Source organism: Cimex lectularius, unplaced genomic scaffold, assembly GCF_000648675.2.
Source record: "Cimex lectularius strain Harlan isolate CLEC.00 unplaced genomic scaffold, Clec_2.1 scaffold109, whole genome shotgun sequence".
Taxonomy (NCBI): domain Eukaryota; kingdom Metazoa; phylum Arthropoda; class Insecta; order Hemiptera; family Cimicidae; genus Cimex; species Cimex lectularius.
Genome location: NW_019392781.1, coordinates 877,730 through 903,712, shown reverse-complemented (window position 1 = coordinate 903,712; position 25,983 = coordinate 877,730). Strand labels below are relative to the sequence as shown.

At 32.7% G+C, this 25,983-nt stretch overlaps 2 protein-coding genes across 3 annotated transcripts in view; one reads left to right on the top strand and one right to left on the bottom strand.

Annotated features, from left to right (window-relative positions):
- The window catches only part of LOC106665938 (serine/threonine-protein kinase SMG1), an 82,039-nt gene that overhangs the window by 39,112 nt on the left and 16,944 nt on the right, over positions 1-25,983 (bottom strand). The window lies entirely within an intron of this gene.
- On the top strand, positions 257-25,937 carry LOC106665939 (D(1)-like dopamine receptor). The gene is made up of 5 exons (XM_014392760.2): positions 257-478; positions 23,630-24,023; positions 24,090-24,206; positions 24,270-24,378; positions 24,434-25,937. Exons 2-5 carry the CDS (start codon positions 23,752-23,754, stop codon positions 24,881-24,883), a joined length of 948 nt encoding a protein of 315 aa, XP_014248246.1. The 5' UTR covers positions 257-478; positions 23,630-23,751; the 3' UTR covers positions 24,884-25,937.

Here is a 25,983-nt window from a genome sequence, read left to right as displayed (position 1 = left end):
TTAGGAAGAAATACGTCTGTCGGTCGTGTTAAAAATACACAAAGGGGCTTTTAAAATGCTTTTACGACCGACAAGCGAGTACAAGCGAACAGGTTCTTGTTTCACCGAGGTGGATATTCTCAGGGGGGTTTTTCGGCCTAACGCGTCAAACACCGAAACATTTCGGGTTTTCCCGTTTAACTGAATTGTCTGAGAATGCGATATATATATTTATTGTTCGAAACGGTGCAAAAAGAAGACCGCCGACGAGGAAAAGCCGATGGGCCGAGGTCGCCCCTCCCTCCATGGAAGGCGAACCCTCCGAAAGCTGTCAGTGCCGCTCAGAAGCTCGACGGGTGAACACGACGAGTGAGGAACAGAAGACGAATTCCCCTGAGGACGCGTCAGTTCTGAAGATAATTTGCCACTATTTTTTTTTCTTCCCAATCACTTTCAGGACAAAAAGGGAACAAAACGCATTAAGGATTAACACTAGGAGGTTAGACATATTTTCATAAATCCATATTTAAAAAATCCTAGATAATAAAAAAATCACCTAAATAAAATAATGAAAATTACACATCAACACTCAAACATAAAAAATCATTCACCTTGATTTTTCTCATCTTAAATATTTATTTTAATGTAAAAAGCACAGGATTTGTAGGGAAATAAATCCAGAAGAGCTGTAATTTTTTGTGATTCTATACTGAATTTTTTTAGTAATAACTTTAATTTTCATTTGCTAGGAAAAAACTCCTTTTTAATTTTTATAAGTTCACAAATTTTATTTTCTATGTCAATACCCTTAGATTTTACATTTATTTTTTAAAATTAATTATTAAGAATTTATTCAGCTTTAAGTTTACAACTTGACGAAATTTGCCAAATAGACCTTAGGGATTTTATTGATTGGCTTCAGATAAAAAGCGTCGGATTTTTAGAAAAACAAATCTTATTACTTTCTTTTAATGTAAAAAAACACAGGATTTGAGGAAAATAAATCCAGAAAAGCTATAAATTTTATGTGATTCTATACTGAACTTTTTTAGTAATAACTTTAATTTCGATTTGACAGGAAAAACTCCTTTTTAATATATTTATAAGTTCACAAATTTTCTATTTTCTATACCCTTAGAATTTACAATTAATTTTTTTAAATTAATTACTAAAAATTTATTCAGCTTTAAGTTTATAACTTGACGAAATTGGCCAAATAGACTTTAGGGATTATATAGATTGTCTTCAGATAAAAAGCATAGGATTTTTAGAAAAACAAATCTTATTACTTTCTTTTAATGTAAAAAAACACAGGATTTGTAGGAAAATAAATCCAGAAACGCTATATATTGTTTGTGATTCTATACTGAATTTTTTTAGTAATAACTTTAATTTCGATGTGACAGGAAAAAATTCCTTTTTAATATTTATAAATTCACAAATTTTCTATTTTCTATACCCTTAGAATTTACATTTAATTTTTTTAAATTGATTACTAAAAATTTATTCAGCTTTAAGTTTATAACTTGACGAAATTGGCCTAATAGACCTTAGGGATTTTATTGATTGGCTTCAGATAAAAAGCGTAGGATTTTTAGAAAAACAAATCTTATTACTTTCTTTTAATGTAAAAAAAAAACACAGGATTTGTAGGAAAATAAATCCAGAAAAGCTATAATTTTTTTGTGATTCGATACTGAATTTTTTTAGTAATAACTTTAATTTCGATTTGACTGGAAAAAACTCCTTTTTAATATTTATAAGTTCACGAATTTTGTATTTTCTATACCCTTAGAATTTACATTTAATTTTTTTAAATTAATTACCAAAAATTTATTCAGCTTTAAGTTTACAACTTGACGAAATTGGCCAAATAGACTTTAGGGATTTTATTGATTGGCTTCAGATAAAAAGCGAAGGATTTTTAGAAAAACAAATCTTATTACTTTCTTTTAATGTAAAAAAACAGGATTTGTAGGAAAATAAATCCAGAAAAGCTATAATTTTTTTGTGATTCTATACTGAATTTTTTAGTAATAACTTTAATTTCGATTTGACAGGAAAACTCCTTTTTAATATTTATAAGTTCACAAATTTTCTATTTTCTATACCCGTAGAATTTACATTTAATTTTTTAAATTAATTACTAAAAATTTATTGAGCTTTAAGTTTACAACTTGACGAAATTGGCCAAATAGACTTTAGGGATTTTGTTGATTGTCTTCAGATAAGATTAGGATTTTTAGAAAAACAAATCTACTTAGTCTGAAAAGCAAAATAACTTTAATTTTTCTAGTTTTGATATATATATTTCTTTCTTTGACTTTACGCTTAATGATTATTTGGAGATCGTAGGATTTTTAAATTCAACATTGCAAAAAACCGTTAAAATTTAAATTTTAAAAATAATTATTTTTCTACGAATATTACTATTAATTATTAGGTAATTTAGGCAATTTTGAGTTAAAGATTTTTGTAATCTTCTTGATTTGCTTCTGTCAAAAAGCTTACGACTTTCTGTGAAAATAATTGCTTTTTGTTTTCTAGTATTTTTATATAGTTTGTTTTCTGTTTTTTTGATGGATTATTATGTAATTTATTCGATTTATGTGTCATAACTTTTATTTTAAATTTTGTGATCGATTTGTTTTTATCTTCTTTCTTTCTAAATTTCTTTGTTCGTTTTCAGTTAAAGTAAGTAGTAAAGCGAGTACTTCTTGTCCTTGCAAAGGTTGAAATTAGAAGGGGGGGACATGAAATTAAAATATTTTTAGGTCTTCTCAAGATTTTTAAGTGTACTATTTGTCGAGTTTCTGGTGGAATTATCAACCAAAAAAGACAAGATTTTCCTCGACTGTTTTATATTTAGTTTGATCTTCTTCAGAACTTTACTGTCAGTCTACTATAATTAACGAAACAGTCATGATTTTATTATTTTTTCTTCACACAAAACCCCTTTATCTCGTCACAATATTCACCAAGTATAAACTTTGTCGAGTTTATGGTGATGTTAACGACAAAAACGATATATTCTTCGCTTTTGTTAAGTTTATTTTGATTGTTTTGCCTGTTTGATGAAATTGACTAAACAATAACTAATAAAGAGGTTGATTTTTAACAATATTGACCAGGTATAATCATTATCGAGTTTCTTATGAAATCAATGTCAAAGACATATCTTCCATGGTTTCCTCAACTTTATTTTGATCTCCTCAGGCTGAAACTGACAGAACAGGCATGGTTTTATTAACTTTTCTAAATAAAACGCCTTGTTTTGTCACCATATTCACCAAGTATAATCTTTGCCCAGTTTCTAGTAAAATTAACAACAACAAATCAACGTTTTTCTCTGTTTTGTGAAGTTTATTTTGATCACCTCCAAATGTGTTTTGGCTATTTGGTGAAATTTATTAAAAATAGATTAAATTAGATTTACCTTTCTTCAGATAAAACGCTTTATTTCGTGACCATATAACTTTTGTCATGTTTCAAATTAAATGAACATAAAAACTACGGATTTTCCTCGGTTTTGTTGACATTACTTTTATCTTTTCCGGATTATTAGTTTTATCAGAACTTACACATTATTGTCCTGAGTCTAGAATGCATAATAAAATTTCTGCATTTAATTCAAATTACAATTTAATTTAAATTACAATTTTTTAAACTAAGAAATGTTTATTTTCAACAAGATTCTTTTCGGTGCTTAATAAAGATAAAGAAAGATTGTTCAATTTTTCGTGTAAAAAAATTAAAATAAAGGATTAAGATCAAAGAGCTCTGCCTTTTTTTTAAGTTGGGCTTAACTTCAAGCTTCGGCCCGAGTCAAAGTTAAATTTTAAAGCATAAATATTATTTTCTTTCGTCGCCTGGGCGAATTTTTGCTCATTTTTGAGCGAAATGGCAAAATATGTCATATTGAGTAATTGTTGTAGAACGGTAAATATTCCTAGGGAAATACTTTTTTCATTTATTTAAATTTATCCCTGAGCTTAGTTCCCCGTTCATCATGATTTGGGCAAGACTTCGTACTATAAAAAAACTGACGGAGAAACTTACTTTTTCAGATATGCCCCGTATGTCTATTTATAACAATTTCACGCCGGATAATTGCTCCCACTTTATTAAATTCCCATGTGAAATTTTGTGCAAAACACTCGGCTTTTGTGTTTTCGTGGTGGCAGGAGTGATCTATAGGACTTTAACCCAGGAACCGGCAACGTCTACCGCGAACAGGCTTGCGGTAACGGCAACCTCTTCAATTATCATCTTTGTCCTTTTTCCCTCCCCATTCTGTATCTCTAAAAATATCCTAACTAAATCCGTACATTGCACAACTGTCAATTTATTTATTGACGTTTTCCGAAAGGTCGAGTTGTAAGAGGAAATTTGTTGAAAGTTTTACTCAAAGCCCTATAGAATTTTCACAAACAATGAAAACGTAACTTATGAGGAAAATATACCAAGCCCCCACCCCGCGGGCGAATGTATTACAAAATAGATAATTCGGTCAGATTGCAACATTATTTACAATCTAGATCGACACGCTCCAGAAAATCGGCTTGTAGGTACATTTTTTTAAATACACCACTATAAACTGCACATTCTAATTTTGAAGACCTTCTGATCTTTGGACTTTAAATAAAAAATAGACAAGAGACTTTAAAAAAAATATTTGGCAGGTCAGTACTGGGAATCGATCCTCAGATCCCTCGCTGTTCGCGTGGTGTTCAGGACGAGTAGATCCTCCCAAACACTTCTTTTCTAACGTTCATTTTTAAAATAAAGATTTTTATCAAACATTTCAACAAAATTTTCAAAGTTTAAACTTTAAAAAGTGAATTTTTACAATTTCCTATTTAATCAGATATATTTTTCTTTGTCTTTCACCTCTATCAAATGTACCTCAAGGCACTAAGAGAAGCTCGGTTGATACATAAATACATCTTTAAGAAAGATAAGCTTTCCTTAATTTTAACTTTTTTTACAAACTCAGAAATGTTCCAGGAAAATGAATCTCTTTAAGAAAGATAAACTTTCCTTAATTTTCCTTTTTTTACAAACTCAGAAATGTTCCAGGAAAATGAATCTCTTTAAGAAAGATAAACTTTCCTTAATTTTTAACTTTTTTTTCAAACTCAGAAATGTTCCACGAAAATAAATCTCTTTAAGAAAGATGAACTTTCCTTAATTATAACTTTTTTTACAAACTCAGAAATATTCTACGAAAATGAATCTTTCCTTAGTTGTTTCTTTATGGAGGACAGAATTGCTTTTTTCCCAATATTTTCCCCCCTAGCAGCTAACCTAATAAAAAGACTAGAAAAACTTAATTTTTCCTTTCCCAACTTGCTTTCTCAGAACTTTTTTTTAGTATTTTTACCATGTTAAAATTAAGGAAAGCTAGTTTTTTTTTTCAAGGTTCCATTTTTTAGCTGGGCTTACAAGCGTCATCATAACTCGTGTTAATGTAAAAATCATTAAAGAAATATGTGCATTTCTCTTTAGGAAGAGATATGCTGATTATAGCAATCTGTGTGTTTAACGATGTGGAAACATAAAGGGGCTTATCTTCCGTTTTACGCATTGTCCACTTGGTTTTCCATGGAGTAATTTTTCGCCTTTTATCTTTAATCTTTGAATATCGCGATTTTCTCTCTAGTTTCTTCTTTAAATATTTTGACTGTTTTTGTTTGCCTTTCTCTTTTTCCAAAAGTACGGAGTGGGATGGTTCAGGCACAAGGTCGTGGGATCGATTCCTGGGATGCATCTGTGGATCTAGGGCGTTGATTAAAATTTAAAAGAGCCAATTTAATTGTAATTGGTTTCTTTTTATTGACCCTCCGCAGAAAGTACGAAAAATTACCAACTTTTTAACTGAATCCTCGTTCGGTTTTTTTTTTTCACCCAGCACGTGCCCTTTCGCCTTGTGATCATTAATGCGAGCGAAACGTGGGACGTAGTATATGAAATAATTACAAGAAAACCCCGAATGCTCTCTGTTTATCAGGGGTTTCCCTTTCATTTCGCCCTCTGGGTCATGTTTCCTTATAAAATATTATTTGTTGATTTGTGGACAGATGAATAGATAGACAGGTAAATAAATAGAAGATGATATATAAATGAACCGTTATATATATATATNATATATATATAAACAGACTTATAGATAAATAAAGAAAGATTTACAGAAAAGCAGATGAGACTTATAAATAGATAAAGATACTTATAGATAGTCAGGTAGATTACAGTGATGGACAAAATAACCGCACCACTCTTAAATTTTGATGTATTTAGTTAATAATAATAGTAATGCGGATGTAACTTGTTTATATTTAAAAAAAAAACTTTTTCGTCCTCTTTCATGCCTAGTATTTCCATCTCTGGCCCGAATCGCGTCCGTTAAACGCTTTTTCATGGCAAAGATTTCTGATCAAATCCTGAGGAATTCTTTTCCATTCATCATGAACAGACGTTTCCAACACTTCTAGGGTGTTAGGACCTGGGTTTCGCCGTACTCATTGGACCCAAATGTATTCGACTGGGTTCAAATCTGGACTTCGATCTGGCAACACGAAGCACTCATTCGGATAGTCATCCACTATACGTGCTCTAAGGGGCCTGGCATTAACCCAGGCAAGAATCTCTCACCGATGTGGGGGGGGAGATGGCACTATATGTTCTTCGATTATGTCTTGTAAATACCCCCTGTGAAGTTAGAGAACTTCCTCGCACAACAGCCAATTCGGAGCGGGCGTTCGAGGAAATGCCACCCCGAAATGACCCACCGTGGAATGCCACCTGAACAACTAAACAGCATGGGGCATCCCTTTCTTCGCATGGAATTAAGCCCATGAAAATTTGAGGCCAACTCTCACTCAGTAAAGAGAACTCGTCCCCAATCTACCAACGTCCAATTTACACGAAGCCTGGCCATTTTCTGAGCTGTGCTAAGAAGAACTTCGCGCTGTCTTCTTCTAATAACGTCATGACCCCATCACCATCATACTCACTCAAATGACTGGAACCATTGAGAAAAGTTTAAGAATAAAAGAAATATCAAATGAAATCAACGAAAAAAGTCTATAAAGCGATCTTTAGATGTAGCAGAACGGAATGGCATTATCTTTTTGTGCCAATTGACTTAATCAGCACAAACGTAAAAGCATTATTTACTGTTTATCTACAGATTTTCGTTGAGATGAAAAAATAGTGTCACGAACGAGATTCGAACCCACGACCTTCGTCTCAATACGCCGCTGCTCTAACCAACTTGAGCTACCATGACTTCGATCCACTCGGACAAGGGGGACCGCGGTAGCCGAGTGGTTAGCATGAGAGACTCTCACGCCGCGGTCGTGGGTTCGATTCCCACCGTCGCCTCTGGCCCTTTTTTCACAATAACCCCCCCAAATTTGAACACACATATATGAATTGTCACATGGCTAATATGCATAGTTCATAACGCCAAAAAAAAAAAAAAATCCACTCGGACATCAACTACTCATCTCGACCTACAACCTTTCGAATTAGAGAGTAGATAAAATATCGATAGATTAATTGATTAATATATAGATAAATACATAAAATGATAACGGGATAAAAATAGATAAAACAGGTAGCTAGATTGATAGATTAAAAAATAGATAGATTCATAGATACATGGATAATTGGATAAGTTTATATATAGACACATAAATAGCTAGGTAGATTGATCGGTGGATAAAATATCTATGGATTGATTGGTTAAAAGATAGATAAATACATAAATTGATGGCTGGATAAAAATAGATAAAACAGATAGGTAGACAGATAGACTGATAAATAAAAAATAGATAGATTCGTACATATATGGATTGATGTTGGATAAATTTATATATAGACACATAAATAGCTAGATAGATTGATCAGTAGATAAAATATCGATGGATTCATTGATTAATAAATAGATAAATACATAAAATGATAACTGGATAAAAATAGATTAAACAGATAGACAGGCTCTACTTAGCAAGATACTTTTTTTGTACTTAGCCTCTATCAAATCTAAAGTTATTTTTCAAGGTCACTGCGAAAAATGCGCTTTTCTTTTTATATTTTTCATGTTACCTCAGAAATGTAGAAACGATTTTTTTCTTTCAATATTTAAAAATGAAGCAGCTAAAAGAAAACGCTTTTTTACCTTTGTCAAGTTTTTTTTAAGTAAAAAGCTCTCTAACAAGAGATCCCTTATTCCTGACCTTTGCTTTAGGAAGATGCAGTACAATGTTTATTCTGAAAGCCCTTCTGAACAGTTCGAGGATATAAAACTTATTTTTAATAAGCCATAAAAAGAAGAGTTCCCTTCTTCGTGTCATTTATTTTTATTCGGCCCTGTGGTCGCTAACGTTCCAAAGGGGGTTGAACGCCCTGGAAGATATATCGTTATTTAGCTAGCCGTATAGATTGGACATAAATAGTTTTTTTGGGGGGAAAGGAAGGATTTTTCCTCTTTATTCCCTTTAAGATAATCCAGTCATATAAATCTTGAGTGAAGATTTCACGATTTTACATTTTCCTTCTAGCCGGGATTTACAATGTGGAAGGGGTGGTCTCGTCGTTAATCCTCCTTCCGTCTAGCCGCAATTTCTGGTTTTCCCCTTTTAGCGGGATCCTGTTAATTTTCAGACTTTCCTACAAACATGGAAATTAAATCCGCCAGCTTTATCCGCTACCAAGTTCGGGGGTAGGACGAATATATTCAGCGTCGGTTAATCGAATTTGAATGGGGGTGTCGAGGGGGAGAAAAATACAAGGGCGAACCCTGGTATCGAACCCGGCACCGAGAATCCGAACCTAACGGCTTAAAAATAACCCAAGTCTATTTTTATACGAAGTCCTAAGATGGTAAATCACCACGAGCCGCCGGAAATCTCGACCGCCCTTGAAAATTGCAAATCATTTTCCCATGCTTTACATAGATTATGCATTTTAAAAAAATATTTTTCTGTTTATCCCGTCAAGCCTATAATCCCGGACATAAACCAGACTGTTTGGAATGAAGCAATCTGACCATTTCCAAATTTTGTAAATCCCTGAAAGGCTTTGATTTGTTAGTGCACCGCTATTCTTTTGAATTGTTTCCCCTTTATTTTTTATATATAATTACAACAAAAAAAAGTGAATGGAAGGAGTTAATCGTAGTTTATCACCCCTGGGTCCATCTGTTCTCGCTTGTCGATAAGACTGGTCTCGCGTCATTCCCAGCGAACTTCGTTTTTTTTTTTTCTTTTTTTTTAATTCTATTTTTACTACATTTAATTGGTCCTGTTGATAAATTTCGGCTGATGAGTCAATCTTCAAGTATGATTTTGTTAAATTTTCATGTTTACAATTATTGGAAATTACGAGTTTCAAACAAATTTGAAAAAAAGGACTAAATTGCCTAATCCGAAGCATTTACGACCGCAATATAATAAGCGAAGTTATGGGGGAAAAAAGTCATTTAAGTAACTTTGAAAAAATCAACTTGCACTTACCACGAGAAGGGTCTTCCAAGGCTAAACAGCGACATCATACGGGCCAAAAAGTTGTTTGAACAACCAAAAAATGATAATTAATTTTTTTAACAAAATAAACGGGAAATTTATTGTATTTGAATATAGGAGGAAAAGATTCTTTTCAAGCCGGAACCGTCCAGTACAATATTCACATTACTCAGCGCTATTACTGATCGCCTCTGGGTCCGACAAGCTTCGCTCTATTGCCCTTGAAACGCTTTCCAGGCTCAATATTATCTTCACAGGATACCTGAAGATTGTAATTATCTTTTTTCTTTTTTTAATTGTCGTGTCAAATCACTTTTGCAAGGCCGTGACGAGAAACTCTAAAGTCCGCGGAGTGGACTTTTTTTTAAATAATTACTAACACAATTGGATACAAATTAGTCTAAGTTTTATTTATTGAAACACCATGCAGGAAACCGTTCCAAGGACCCTCTGGAAGGAAAAGGATCCTTTTTAAAAAATGTCGCCTTCTGTTTTTTAAAATATTAAAAACTGATCTGAGGTTAAAATATAATCAGATCTCTTTAATAACAGCTTTCTGTATTTTTTCTAAGGATTCAAGGCTTTTCCCACCTCGGCACATTGTTTGGTCGACAAGACAAAATCAGAATACGCAAATGAGGGGAAAACAGATTGAACTCGAGGTATAACTTTCGTCTAGTTCGCAAACAGCCTTAATCCGATTAGACGGGGGGGGGTCGAAAGCAGAAATCTCGACATTAATCCGATAAGACAGTTTTATAAGTGATTCGACAATCTGTCTAACGACCCTGTTAATCTCAAATTTGACTCGTACCTCAAGACCAGTTAGACCTGAGATAAGGGAACGTCCCGGATCTGACTAGTTCAGAGGACATCCATATTTCCTTTAGTAACTCGCTAACCTATCAAAATAATTGGATGAAACTTTGCAGAAATTCTGTTCTCAAGAAAACGCCAAAATTTCGACGAATAGTACATAGAAACAATAATGTTTTGCGTTGTCCAGTCAGGCTGTCTGTAAATCATTATTTGGAAAAACGAACTAAATTATACAGAAATAAAGCAAGATTTTTTTTTTTAGTTTTCCTTATTTCGATACCGAACCGTGGTCCGCCTAGCATCGCTTGCTTTTTCCAAATAAATCGGCTAAAACTTGTGTGTCTAGGTAGAATCATTTACAAACTTTTACTTCAATAACTCGTTAACTTGTGTTGTTGGTCTAATTAAACGAAACTTGGAAGAAATATTGATAAGTTCTTCCTCGGTGAAACTTCAAAATTTGGTCCAATTCGTGCACAAGGAACGGTTGATTTTTTTGGACTGCCAATATCGACTTAGTGTTTCTAGAAATAATCATGATTATCCTTTAAAAAAAGCTAAATTACACAGATGCACAGCAATAAATTTTGAGTTTTTCCTATTTCGATATTGGTGATGGTCCGTCTAGCATCGCTTATTTTTTTATATCGGTAAAATGTTTCAGGCAGTAGATGTTATAAAAATGTTAAAATTTGTGTCGCTCTGAGGCGCGCTCACCTAAAAATATTTCCTTCAATATCACCCTTACTCTTTGAAATAATTGAATGAAATTTGGCAGAAATATATACGTTCTACCTCGACCAAATGGCAAAATTTAATCTAATTAATGTGCAAGGAACGGTTTATTTTTTTTATGCCAATATCAAGCCCAGATGACTAGAAACGATCGAAATTTTCAAAAACAACTGATGTAAATCGAGAATTTTAAATTATATCGATTTTAAGATGTTTTACAATTGTCCGCTTAGAATCGCTTGTTTCGAATCCACCGTCAAAATCGAAAACCAGGGAGATGTATTGAAAGCTAAACCGTGTCAAGTTCAATTAAGACACCCCTTGCTACATTTTCTTCAGTATCGGGCTAACACATCGAATTAATTTCATAAAATTTGGCAGAAATGTTGATGGCTTCTGCCTCGATTTGACGTCCAAATATGATGGAATTAAACAAGGACCTGTTGATTTTTTTAAAATCTTATATCAACCCAGGAGGAACAGAAATTATTAAGTTTTCTGGCCTGATTGAACATTCAAATTTTTCTCTATTTTCGGTTCCGAACTGCATTAAACAAATTTTCTTTAATACTTCACTAAGTTGTCGGAATTCTTTGAAATATGGCACTACTCGCCTTCAAGGCCTAATTTTTGTCATAATCCTAAGTCAACCTTTCTGATGGGCTTAAATTTGACATTGTGAACTCGAAACATTTTTTCTGTGATAACCATGTTTAATAAAAAGAACCGGTCGAAAAGCGAGGTACGTTGGCTGAGAGTTTTATGCTCTATTTTGACAAGTTGTTTATATCCAGTGATCGACGACGACCGGAGGACAGGGACAAACCGCTTACGCAGCTCCTGAGTCGTTTACAACCGGTCTTCTCCAAGAATATTCCCAATTAGGCTTAATTTAAATTCGAAAACATTCCTCGTCCAGCGGTGAATGACGGTGGTCAAAAGCTACGAAATCGATGGACCGGTTTTTTCGCCTGACGTCATGTCGAAATGTATACCGCACGTGCAAGCGAATAGAACCAGCAGAAAATAATGAATATGGACAGAACGTAATAAAAGGTTGATTTCTCGTTAAAACTGAAGGACTTGTATCAACAAAAATGAGGAATGTGGCCCATTACTGAAAGGAGGATAAGGATAAGGATTCGACCACTGTATCTCGGACTAGATACGATCAATAACGGCGAATGAGGTGATTCTTGGCATAACTGACATCAAATCAGTCTCTACGAGTCAAGAAAAACTGATTTTGATTATTAGTTCAGCTTTTTGGATTGTATCCGTCTTTTCCCGTATTTCTGGAGCGAGTGGATATCGGCCCCGGTGGCGATCGGTTGTTCCAATTCACGGGACACGTCCAGAAGGTAAAAGGGTTGAGAATGAATTTAAATTGGCCTCATGAATCTTAAGGGGGTGACGGCCGTCCCGACGCATACTGATGAAGCCCCCCACGGTATGTTTGAACGCCGGGTGTTAATCACTCCATCCGAGGCACAGTTGTCCAACAAAAATATCCAATTTGGATAACAAAACAGAATGTTTTCTCTTTTACAAAAAAAAATCCCTTACTTTTAAAATTCCGGGCGATCGTTTTCCTCTCGGTTAATTTATGCAGGCCTGGAGAAAGTCCGTCGGTTTGTTTGCACTGACTCAATTATCCAAAAGGTATACACCCAAATAAAAAACTACCAAAACACTTTTCTACAAGAACAAAAAGTGAAGAAACACGGGCCAATTCAGAAAATTTAAAAAAAGAAAAATCATAAAATATCATATTCAACATTAAAGTCTTAATACAAAAAGCCAATTGCCTCTTTAATTTATGCAGTGAAAGTTCGTTTCATTTGCCTAGATCGAATCGATAAGAAAAAATCTTTTAAAAAAGAATATTGAACAATATCGACAAGCGATGGAAGGCGGACCTGGATTTACAGATATATCCAGATATAAATGCAATTCCGCCGAGGAACCGTCAAGGTCTAGGAAGAAAAAAATATTTTCTCATTGACTTACAGGGTGCGGCTAAAGTTCAATATCACGGGTATCGATTGCAATTACCTTTTCTCCCCCACACCCAAGCCGGTATTCTATTTTTTAAAAGGTCCTTACCCTCGAGAAACGGAAAAAACAATGATAAATCTGTCCGGCTGAGCGGACGAATAATAAAATCTCGGGGTGCTTCGTTGAGAAAAATGGATGAAAATACTTACAACCCGGTTACGAACTTTAAATAATAATGTATTTTAAACCTAGTACCATTTGAAAATTTCGCTATTGCAGAAATTCGAAAATTTATTCCTTACAACAAGAACAGACAGAATTTTCTTTGAAAGATTACGAGCAAAAATTATATTTCTTTACTTTTCCCTTGAGAAGTCTAATCTAAATTTTCTTGGGATAAAGGACTTCATTTTCACTTGTTTCAAACTTTTTTTATCTTGATAAAAATCTATTCCTTTCATGCCTCGTCTAGAGGTTCCTTCATAATGAAATATAAAGTTAATTATTTATTAAACTTTCATGTTTAGAAAAGATGTACCTTAAGCTAAAGGTTTTTTTCTTCATTTTACTTGTTTCAAGATTTTTTATCTACATAAATAGCCATTCATTCTTACCTCGTCTTGAGGTTCCTTCGTAAAGAAATATACCTAAAGGTGAAGAACTTTTTATTTTTCTCTCTTCATTTTCATTTTTTAGAAGCTAAACGACACTGCTCTTTTATTACCGTCTAGTCTCGACTCAATCTTATCATAAACAAACATCGTGTAAATGAAATTATTTATTAAACTTTCATGTTTAGAATATGTTCATGACGTGTACCTATTAACCTAAAGGACCTTTAGTTTTTACTCCCTTCATTTTCATTTTTTAGAAGCTAAACGACACTGCTCTTTTTTACTGTCTGGTATTGGCTCAATCTAGACAAGAATTCTTGTAAATGAAATTATTTATTAAACTTTCGCGTTTAGAGTATCTTCATGATGAAGTAGAAGTTAATTTTCATTTTTAGAAGCTAAACGACACTGCTCTTTTTTACTGTCTGGTATTGGCTCAATCTAGACAAGAATTCTTGTAAATGAAATTATTTATTAAACTTTCGCGTATAGAGTATCTTCATGATGAAGTATAAGTTAATTTTCATTTTTAGAAGCTAAACGACACTGCTCTTTTCTTACCGTCTGGTCTTGACTCAATCTTGCCAAAAATAAAATCTTGTAAATGAAATTAGTTGTTAAACTTTTGCGTTTAAAACTCCTTCATAATGAAGTGTATCTCTTAAGGAAAAGGGCCTTTTGTATTATTCCCTTCATTTTCATCTTTTAGAAGCTAAACGACACTGCTCTTTGCTTACTGTCTAATCTTGAATCAATCTATACAAGAAAACTTCTAAAGGTAATTATTTATTAAACTTTCAAGTTTAAAAGTTCTTCATAGCTTATTGTCTGGCTTTGATTCAATTTAACCAATAAAACTTCGAAAGGTAATTATTTATTAAATTTTCATGTTTAGAAGTTCCTTCATAATGAAATGTACCTCTTAAGGTAAAGATTTTTTGTTCGTTTTACCGTTTTGCTAACTAAAATACTCAGCTCTTTTTTTAATTTTCTGTACTTAGAAACGTTTTAAAAAAATATTTATTCAACATTTCCCTTTAATAATTTATCATAATGAAATGTACTTTAAGTAAGGATTTTCCTTCATTTTCACTTCTTACCAAGCTAAATTACTTGGCACTTTGTTTTTGTCTTTTCTCTGTTCGTGAATCATTCTTACCAAGAATTGTTTTCAAACTTCCTTTGTCGTTAACGTTTCCATTAGAAGATCTTCGGAATAAAATGTACATTTAATGTAAAGGCTTTTTTAACTTCATTTCCACTTTTTAACAGACCTTTTTCTTTTCTGTCCATGACTCATTATTGCAAAGAATCCTTTAAAAATTATTATTTCTTTTCGAGAAGTTACAATGAAATGTGTGTACCTTAAGGTAAAAGACTCTTTTTTCTTCATTTACACTTTTTTACAATCTAGATCAAAGTTTTTGTTGTTTTTTCAGTCCGTGACAGTTCCCTAGCAAGAATCATATTAAAAAAATTCTTGAACTTTTCCCTTTAGAAGTTCGTTCAAAAGAAAATTTAGTTTAAGGCAAATGATTTTTTTAGTTTACATTTTTTACAAGCTAAATTATTCGGCTAATTTTTTTTCTCTTTTCTCTGTCCATAACTTATTCTTAGCAAGAATACTTTAAAAATTATTTCTTCAACTTTTCCCTTTAAATGTCCCTTCATAGTGAAATTTCTGGTAAAGCACTCTCTCTCTTCATTTTCACTTTTTACGTACTAAACTACTCAATAGTTTTTGTCCTAGTTATAACTTTTGCTTAAGAAACATCTTGAAAAAATTTATTTTTATTTTAACTTCTCCCTATAGAATTCTTTCATAAACAATTGTACTTTAATGTAATGGTATTTTTTTCATTTTTACTTTAAATGGAATGTACATTGAGACATAGTTTTCCTGTTCATTGCAATCTTCTCTCTCATTTCCTCCAAGGATTCTTTCTTTTTTTATTATTTCTTACAAATAAAAGTTACGAAGTTACTTGAAAATCAATAATTGAATCTTTCTATAATTTGATAGACATTTGATAAGTATCGAAATGTAACTTGAGAATTGAATAGTTGTATTTTATATTTAGCTCAGTTGGCCTTAATGAGCTCGGTTTGATGGGTATTTCTATTTACTATGTACTTCTTAAGCAGGTCAAAAGGAGATAATGCAAAAAAAATAGCCTAGAGTATTTATGTTTTATACGTTTCTTTTTGTGTAGGTTTTGTTATTGTCGGATGGTTATATGGATGAAAAATTTGGACGGTGTTGGGTCGGTCAATTGAATCAGAGGGGTCGTGTGAAAACCGCCGAGGGAATACAATCGTGAACGGCACGTTTAGGAGGCGTGAATTCGGCAAAGTCGGATCATCTAGGATCATAAAATTATTAATAGCTAATCATAAAAGCTAATAAGGTTAAGAGATTTTTAGGTCTGCTAGTCTTGAAACAAACAACAAATTATGCACATTTCGAAGTTTTAAAAATATTTTCCGGTGCGTTGCAGAATGGAAACAAAATTATAGCGCGGCAATGCGAGAAGGTTTGCGAAATCGTCAGAACAATCCGAACGTTAAGCAATGTTTAACCCCATTGACAAACGGATAATCAAACACTAGTCTAATCCTCAAAAATGAAGCCTCTCTGTGAAAAACCATCGGTTAACTCTTTATCCACAAACCCTGCCCAACTTTCCAAGCTTGTACTCGACGTCGAGATTTCGTCCGAGGGAGACGCAATGAACGCAAGAGGTCGTAAAAAATATACTGCCGAAGTAATTCAAAATTAACTCCCATTTCACACCCCCTGACAACAACTTGGAAAACAGAAAGGGGCTTTCGACAGTCCACACCCCTTACAAAACGAGGCGGAGTTGAAGATTTCGTTCTTAAACTTTTGACAGCCGAGTTCAACAGCCCTTTTCAAAATACAAGTTTCCAACAATTTAATTGCCGATCCAGACACAGCTTACAGTCTATTGACGTACATAACGTTTTATTAACAAAAAAAAGATTTAGATTTCATTTTATGTATTATGTACGTATCCACTTTGGAATAAAACATGGTCCAAAACCAAAAAACTATGAGTATTAATATAAATTAGAAATTAAAGAAGCTTAATCTATCTTTTATTTACATCTAGAATAAAGTAAAAAATGAACTAAAAATTGGCGAAAATTTAAGCTTGTAAAAAATTAAAATTCCTTAACCTTAAGGTACATTACATTATGAAATACCTTCTAAGGGAAAACTTAAAGAAAAAGTTTTTTTAACCATTCTTCGTTAGAATGAGTCAAGAACAGAGAAAACATAAAACAAAGACCCGAGTAATTTAACTTGTAAAGAGTAAAAATTAAGAAAAAAGCCTTAATCTTAAGGAACGAACTTCTACAGGGAAAAGATAAAGAAAAAAATATTTTTTTAAAGATTCTTGCTAAGGATATGAATCATGGATCGAGAAAGAAAGAAAGAGCCGAGTAGTTTAGCTTGTAAAAAGAGAAAATTAAGGGAAAACTAGCCTCTACCTTAAGGTATATTTCATTGGGAAGTAACTTCTAAATGGAAAAGTTAAAGAAAAAATAAAGTTTTTAAAGATTCTTGCTAAGGATATAAATCATGGACAGAGACAGAAATAAAGAACCGAGTAGTTTAGCTTGTAAAAAGTGAAAAATAAGAAAAAAGCTTCTACCTGAAGGTAGATTTCATTCGGAAGTAACTTCTAAACGGAAAAGTTAAAGAAAAAAAAATTTTTTTAATGATTCTTGCTAAGAACAAATCATGGACATAGAAAAGATTAAAACAAAGAGCTAAGTAGTTTAGCTTGAAAAAATAAAATTAAGAAAAAAGCACTTTACTATAACGTCATTTCATTCTGAAAAAATTCTAAAGAGAAAATTTTAAAAAATAATAATTTTGTTAAGGATTCTTGTGAAGAATCAATCATGGATAAGAAACAGTAAAAACAAAGAGCCAAGTAGTTTAACTTAACAAAATTAAAGATTTGAGGAAAACCGTCCTTTACCTTACAAGGTAAGGTACATTTCATTATGAAGGAGCTTCTAATGGAAAGATTTTTTTAACAATTCTTTGTACAAATGAGTTCAGAACATAGAAAAACGGAAAACAGAGGGACAATTGATTTAGCTTGTAAAAAGTGAAATTGAAGAAAAAAAAGCCTTCACCTTAAGGTACAATTAATTATAAATAAAATTCTAAAGAGAAAAGTTAAAGAAAAAATCATTTTTTACCAATTCTTGTTAAGAATAATTCACGGACGGAAAAAACAATAAAGGCTTTGGTTTAGCTTGTAAAATGAGAAAATGAAGAAAAAAAGGCCTTAATGTTAAGGTACAATTAATTATGAATAAACTTCTAAAGAGAATTTTTTTATAGCATTCCTATAAGGATTTGTGGTAATAATGAATCATGGACATAGAAAAACAGAAAATAAAGGAAGAAAAGTTGTTGAGCTTTTTAAATAGTGAAATTTAGCAACGAATTCCTTGGTCTTGGGTTATTTTTGATTATGATGTAACTTTTAAACTAAAAAAATTTATCTTTTTCGAGATTCCCCGGAAAAACCAGAAAAGCAAAAAAAGCAGCTTGGCTTTGCACGTAAAAAAGTTAAAAAAAGTCATCTTTCTTACGGTACATTTGGCTTTGCAGGAACTTATATAGTGAAAGATTAAACAAAAATTCGTTTATCAAGATACATTGGTCACAAGATTATGAAAAATGTACATAACAATTATTGATCGTCCTTGGCCAAAATATGCGGTGTATACATAAAATATAAAGTTTCAATATCTTCTATTGAAGTTGGACATCCTAAGAAATTAAACTATTTTTGATCGTTGTATTTCTCAAAAGCTATTTTAAGGTAAAGCACGTCTTCAAGTCTCATCTGTTCTTAGAAAAGAGTGTGAGAAAACTATAAAATTTTCCGAAGTGTACATAAATAAAGGCAGACATATAAAACTAACTTTTTTAAGATATAATTGATAACAAAGACATGTCTAAAGGTTTAACTTTAATGAAGATATCAAGTTACAATGGCGAAATTATTGCACGATATCAGATATACATAAAACATGTTAGTTGAACAGGACCTCAACATATATTTCATTTGTTGTTGAACTTCTTACTTTTTATTTCATTTCGGCCGAACTAGTCTAAGTTGAATTGTTCCTTATTAGAAGACAAAAACATATTGTTCGCCCTTGGTGCCCGATGAGACGGAAACAGAAAAATAGGCAATGAGTACGTCCCCATTGTAGTTTATCTTGGGAAAAAGCTTGTAAAACTTCCTTTTACTAAGGTAGATTTTCCTCATTTGTTCTTTTTTTCTTGTTGTCGGTTAAAATTGGGGGAAAAAAAGAAGAAAATAAATCGGACACCTGGGGGGCAGGTCAATCGAATCACGGAGGTCGTGTGAAAACCCCCCAAGAGAATACAATAGGGGAACCGCACGGCGGGGAAGCGTGTATCGGGCCAAACAGTAAAAGAATTTAAATTTAAATTTAATTATTAGCCTTCTACGAGAATAATTATAGTGGCAAACAGGAAAGAATCAAATTAACGTGTTCTAGGAACAGAATGCGAATAGAAAAACTCAGAAAGTTTGAAAAAGGTACTATTATCAATTTTTTTAATTATCTAGTAAAAAAAAGAAAATTAGGGACAAATATTTGATTATGGAGCAACATCTGAAGGTGAAAGACAAGAGAAATAAGATCCATCAAGGCCCTTGGTGAGAATGAATCAGAAACAAGACAAAGAAAAATGTATCTTTATCGAGTTGTTTATTACAATAAATCAGGAACATGAAAAAATCCAAGTTCTGAGTAGTTTAACTCGTTAAAAGGAAAAAATAATATAAAAGTTCATAGGTTTTAAGGTTCCTTTAGATGTATCTTTATCAAGATTTTCCACGAGAATCAGTCATGGACAGGGCAGGAAAAAAGCCGAATAGTTTAGCTTGTACCAAGTGAAAATGAAAAAAAGTTCCCTTTAACATTTCATATGACTGAATAAATTAAAAACTGATCGAATAAAGAAAAAAGCATTTCGTACTTTTTCATGAGAATTACTCATAAGAAAGAGAGAAGAAAACTACAAAGAGCTGATTAGTTTATCATAAAAAAAGTAAAAATGAAGAAAAAATAGGTATATTTCATTATAAAGAAAGTTATAAAGGGAAAAGTTAGAGAGGAAAATTTGTTTAACGATTCTTCGTTACAATGAGTCAAGAACAGGAAAAACCAAATCAAAAAAACCGAGTTTGGTTTATAAAAAGTGAAAATTAAGGAAAAAGGTCTCCTTTTTAAGCTGTTTTTGCGTGCTTAAGAAACTTGTAAAATAAAACGTGAATGAAAGGATAATTTTTTTTAAAAGAATTATTGATAAAATGAGTAAGAACAGAGAAAACAACAAATACTTATGTTGTAGAAATAAAAATTAAAAAGACCTTAAGGTACATTTATTTACAAAGGAGCTTCCAAAGGGAAAAGTTAAAGAGAAAAAAGGTATTTAACGATTCTTTGTAACAATGAAACAAGAACAGAGAAAATAAAACCAAAGAAATGCTTTTAGCTTGTTAAAAATGAAAATGAAGGAAATGTCTCAGTTTTTGAGTGATGAAGAAACTTCTAAAAGGAAATTTAAAGGAATAATAATTTTTAAAGAATTCTTGATGAGAAGGAGTCAAGAAAAGAGAAATGAGAAATTTGTATGAGGAAAAACGTACTCTATCGTAAGGTATTCTTGAACGATGAAGTTACTTCCTATCGATAAAGTTAAGGAAAAAGAAATTGTTTCAAGAATTCTTGGTTCAAGAACAAAGAAGGAGAAGGTCCTTTGAGAAAAATTCTCCGTTCAGTAACTTCTACTTTGGTTTCTGATTTAAAAAAATCGACCGATATATTTATTGAACTAAGTCCCACACCTGTTTGCTAATAAAATCAGAGCTAAAATTTCTCAAAAAAATTCCTTTGAACACCTGCAACCTTATCTTTTAAGCAGGACTCAGTGCGACATAAAAGACGGTTCGCAAATTTAAAGACATCAAATCAGGAGTTCCTCAACGATATATCTTACGGCCACCTCTTTACATAATTTTTTAATCTTTCATTACATCCGGTCGCCCATCTTAACGGATTAGCTTATGATAATTCTTCAATAGTTAAAATAACTTAAACCGAAAATCTTTACCTTAAAGTATAATTAATTATGAAGAAATCTCTAAACAGAAAGTTAAGGACAAAGTTATTTTTTAAGCATTCTTGGTAAGAATGAGTCGAGATCGGAGCAAGAAAAAAAAGAACGAAGTAGTTTAATTTGTAAAAAGTAAAAATGAAGAATGATTTTTATCTTAAAGTATTTTTAATTAAGAAACGTCTAAACGGAAAGTTGAGAAAAAAGTTATTTTTTTAAGAATTCTTGGTAAGAATGAGTCGAGATCCGAGCAAGAAAAAAAAGAGCGAAGTAGTTTAATTTGTAAAAAGTAAAAATGAAGAATGATTTTTATCTTAAATATTTTTAATTAAGAAACTTCTAAACGGAATGTTAAGAAAAAAGTTAAATCTAAAGTATTATTTGTAAAAACGAGTCGAGTCCAGAGAAAGAAAAACAAACAGCGAAGTAATTTAGCTTGTAAAAACTGAAAATGAAAGAAAATATCCTGTGACAAGATCTTCTAAAGTGAAAAGTTAAAAAATGTATCTTTACAAGGATCCTTAGTAAGAATAAGTTAGAGGCAGAAAAAAATTATTTTTTAAAAAGTAATTACATACTTTAACGTATAGTCTATTATGAGGAATTTGTTGAGGGTGAAAGTTAATGAGAAAAAAACGTATATTGCCCAAGAAACATTATCCCAATTAGTAGAGTGTAAAAAAATGTTTGTATGAATTATTGATCATCCTTGGTGAGACCGAAGCATAAACCGCATAAAGTACAGTGTTTATGTGTTTTTTTTTCCTTCTTTTTGGTCTATCTGTCCATTATAGAAATATAATTACATATATATCCTTCTTTTTTTCCTATTTTAAAATGTATTATGATTTTTTAAAGTGTTCTTTAGGTGTCGCAGTTAGATTGATTTCTGCCCGTTGAAATTGTTAATCAAGATCAAATATGTAAAGAACAATAAGCACAATGGGTGGGGAAATTGGCATGGAATCACCGCGAGCAAAGGGCCACTTGTTGAACCCGGTTTGTACCCGTTCAGACGAGGTCAGTCAGATGAAAATGACTCATGGGGGGCAATTTTTCCCCCACAATTACCAATCGTCAAGGAGTGAGTAAAGTTTGAAGTGGGTATGGGTCCGTATTTACTACGCGACGGGGGGGTTAACATCCCCCTTGGTTACTACCGTAGTACTCACTGGGAAAATCAATAATACCCCGGCCTCCCTTGCCCCACACTCAAAAGGATGCGCCTATTTATTAATTGTCCTAAGAAAAGCCAAATAAATGCAGCGATATGAGAAAAATGAGGTTTTACACATATATACACGTATAAAATAAATGTTAAAAAATTCTGCTTTTTTTTCTAGCTTTTTTTCTAGAGTCTATAAACACTTTATATTTAACATTTCGCCGGAACGCGACCAAAATCAGTGTCTGAATTTATTATTTTACAGTCTTACCTTTTTTTTTGCACTTTTCAGTGGGACATTTTCCGCAATTTTTTAACTCTTCTTTTACGCAAGGTCAGTCGTTTCTCAACTAATCTCACCGGAACTGTTGTAAAACGCACACAGATAACTTACGGATAAATTATTTTTGTTAAACACACTGTTTTTGCGTTAGAAATTGATATTCCCATCAAAAGGCTGCACGTATGAGTGTAGACATATATATTAATTTTTAGCGATCATTATTAAATCTTGTAAATTGTAAACTATTAAAAAGGTTCAAGATGCCCTAAAAAAATCCGTATCTCCTTTTAAAATTCGACTTTGTACAAACTTTACATAAAAAGAAACAAATTTGACTGGGTTAAGAGATAACCGATATAAAGGCAGATAAATAAAATGTACAGAGAAATATTGACAGATAGATAAATATATAAACAGATAGACAGATATACATATAGATAGATACACAGATAGGTAAAGATAGAGAAGTAGTCAGATAAACAGATAGACGGATAGATAGACAAATAGGCATATATACTGTTCGATAGATAGACACATAGATAAATAAGCAGATAGGTAGATAAATAATTAGTATGATAGAAAGATTAACTGGTAGATAGATAAAAAAATATAAAGACATGTAAGAGAGAGAGAAATAGATTGATGAATGGATAGATAGTTAATGAATAGATACACAGATAGATAATTAGTAATTAGATACACATATAGATACAATAGATGGATAGGTAGGTAGATAGATAGATAGATTCCCAGATAGATAGATAGATAGATGGATGGATATATGTTTAGATAGATGGATAGATAAGATAGATAGATAGTATTTAGATATACAGATAGATAGATACGTAGATTAATAGATAGATATATAGTAGTTAGATAGATGGATAGGTAAATAGAAAGATAGATATAAAGAGAAACAGATAGTTGGACAGATAGCTAGATAGACAAATAGATAGAGAGATAAGTAGGTATGAATGTAGATTAGTAGATAGACAGATAGATAGTACTTGGGAAGGTAGATAGATAAGTAGGTAGGTAAATGAATAGGTAGATAGAAAGATTGACAGATTGATAGGTACATAGTAGGTAGATAGATGAATAGACAGATAGATAGAGAAACAGAGAGGCAGAGGGACAACTACAAATAGATACGTACATGGGTAGGTAGATAGATAAATATACAGATAGAAAGATTGACAGATAGATAGATAAAGAAACAAAAAGACAGACAGATAGTTCGATAGATGGTTAGATTGGTTGGATGGCAGCCTTAATTGTGTTTTTGAATTGAATTCTTGCTTTTAGATGGAAGGAGAAGAAAGCACAACAGAAGAAAACTCAGAGGGCAAGAGGAACTGAAAATAACTGAAGAAGAAGAACAAGTCAAAATGTTCGCATTCCAACTCTTGGCCAATTAGGTATTTTAGATGTGCAAGAAAAACGACACTGAATGCCTTGCGGGGCACCACACCGCCGAACAGTGGGCCTGGGTCGGAGTGGATTCCCTCCTGTTTGTCGTCATCCTCTGTGGCAACCTCTTTACAGTCTATGTGCTTTCAAAAAGCTCAAAGCTCATTTCGAACCGTTTTGTACTGAGCCTTGCCCTCACAGACACCCTCGTCGGGCTCACACTACCCTACCACATGGCTTTCACAATCTTCCCGCAGCTCTCTGTCAACAAGACCACCTGCATACTGAGGTAATTTATTCAATAAAGAAATATACTGTGATTTTGGAGCAGAATTTCAAAAAACGTTGGTTTCAGGTTTGTTTTTGTCCTGTTGGCCTGTTGCTGCTCAATATTGAATGTGACAGCTATAGCTTTTGACAGGTACCTCGCCATCATCCATCCTTTTAAGTATGAGACATTGATGACTAAAAGGTATTTTAATTTGTTTTTCTGTTTTTAATTTATTTGCTAATTCTTATTTTAACTTGTTTTCAGGGTCGTTTGGAAGGTGCTGGCGCTTGCTCTTTTCAATGCGATTTTGATGAGCACTGTTCCTATATATTGGAACAATTGGGAAAAAGCATCTGTCTGCGAATTAGGCCAGGTGAGTCGGCAAAGCAACAAAAATAAAGCAAAAAGCTAATAATATTTTATTTTAGGTACTCCCAAGGTACTTTTTGATAGCAGTACTTCTTCCTGCATTCTTAATAATTTGGGCAGTGATGATCGCAATATATACGCGCATATGGAAGGAGGTGGTGATCCAAGCAGAAAAGCTCAGAAGGACGAACATCTGCCACCAGTGCAGGCCATCTTTTCAGGTCGTTCTGCTCGTGATGGGCTGCTTCACCATATGCTGGTTGCCTTTCCTGGGCGTCGCTTGTGCCCAGGCGGCGGGTTACAAGCAGTGGATATCGTCGTCAGTTTACAAGGCGGTGCTCTGTTTGGCATTGAGCAGTTCGGCGATCAACCCGCTCATCTACGCCTGGAAGAACGCAGAGTTCAAGGAGGCAGTACACCTCCTGCTCAAATGCAAGGGAAAGCACCAGGCGAGCGTCGTCACCATAGCTGGGAACAAGAACTTCGGAGCTCCACAGACCCAAGTTTAAAGCCAAATACTTTTTATAGTTTTATGAATTGTGAAAAACAAAACCAGACGTTTGTAGTGAAAAGTGGCTGTGAACTTATTGTTTTAATTTGGATATAAAAAAATGACAATTTTAACTATTTGAAATCAAAAGTGGACCACTTTAAACACTTTTTTTTGGTAATACTTCAGTGCTAGTTTATTTATACTTGCTGATCGGGCAAATCATGATCAAAATAGTTTGCAAGGTTCTTCTTAATTTTATTTATATTTCAATTATTCTCATGGTAAAGTTAAAAAAGAGAGAAAGAAACGAACAAAGCAGAAGAAAAGTTAATAAGTTTTTCAAAGCAAAGTAGGAATATTTCATAAAAGTACAATTATATAAAGAAATACTTTCTCTTTTAGAAAAAAAATTAATAATAATAAAAAAAGTAGTAGAGCTTTTTTCCCTTCTACGTGATAAAAGCCCAGGCTTAAAAGCTTCCCCTACAATTTTATTTTACTTTTTAATTTCTTGAGGATACCAGAAGGGAAAAAGAGTGCGTTAAGCTGTGACAAATCTGTGATTCGAGGCTAGAGGCAGGAAAGGCGCGAAGGTTCGGGAAATCAGGGGGACAGAATTTTCCCCCTTGGTATAGACGTTTTTCCTTTTAACTGTGATTTCCAATCTACTTTTCATTGTATATCGAAGAAGTAAACCATGTTTACTATAAATGTTTTTTATATAGAATCTATGAAAGATGTTTTCGATTGAAATTCCCCGAAAAGTTGTAAATTAACGTCGGTGTTTGTTACAAACTGTGGTGCAAGCTTTATTCAATTAAAATAATAAATGTTAATGCATGATAAACATCTTGAATATCGTATAGAAGAGTGTGTTAAAACAAATTCCGTGATTTTTGGGGGAAGAGACAGGAAAAGTTTGTACTCTCGTTCAACCGATTGAGATGTTTTAATCAAGACGTTTTCCTTTTATCTGTGATTTTCCATTCTAATTTTTATTGTAAATGTAATTCCATAAAGTGAATCACTAAAATTTACTATAAATGTTTAAATATAAAGTGTATAACGAAGATGTTTCTAATTTATTTCTAACCTGGATTTTATGTGGGGAAAAAA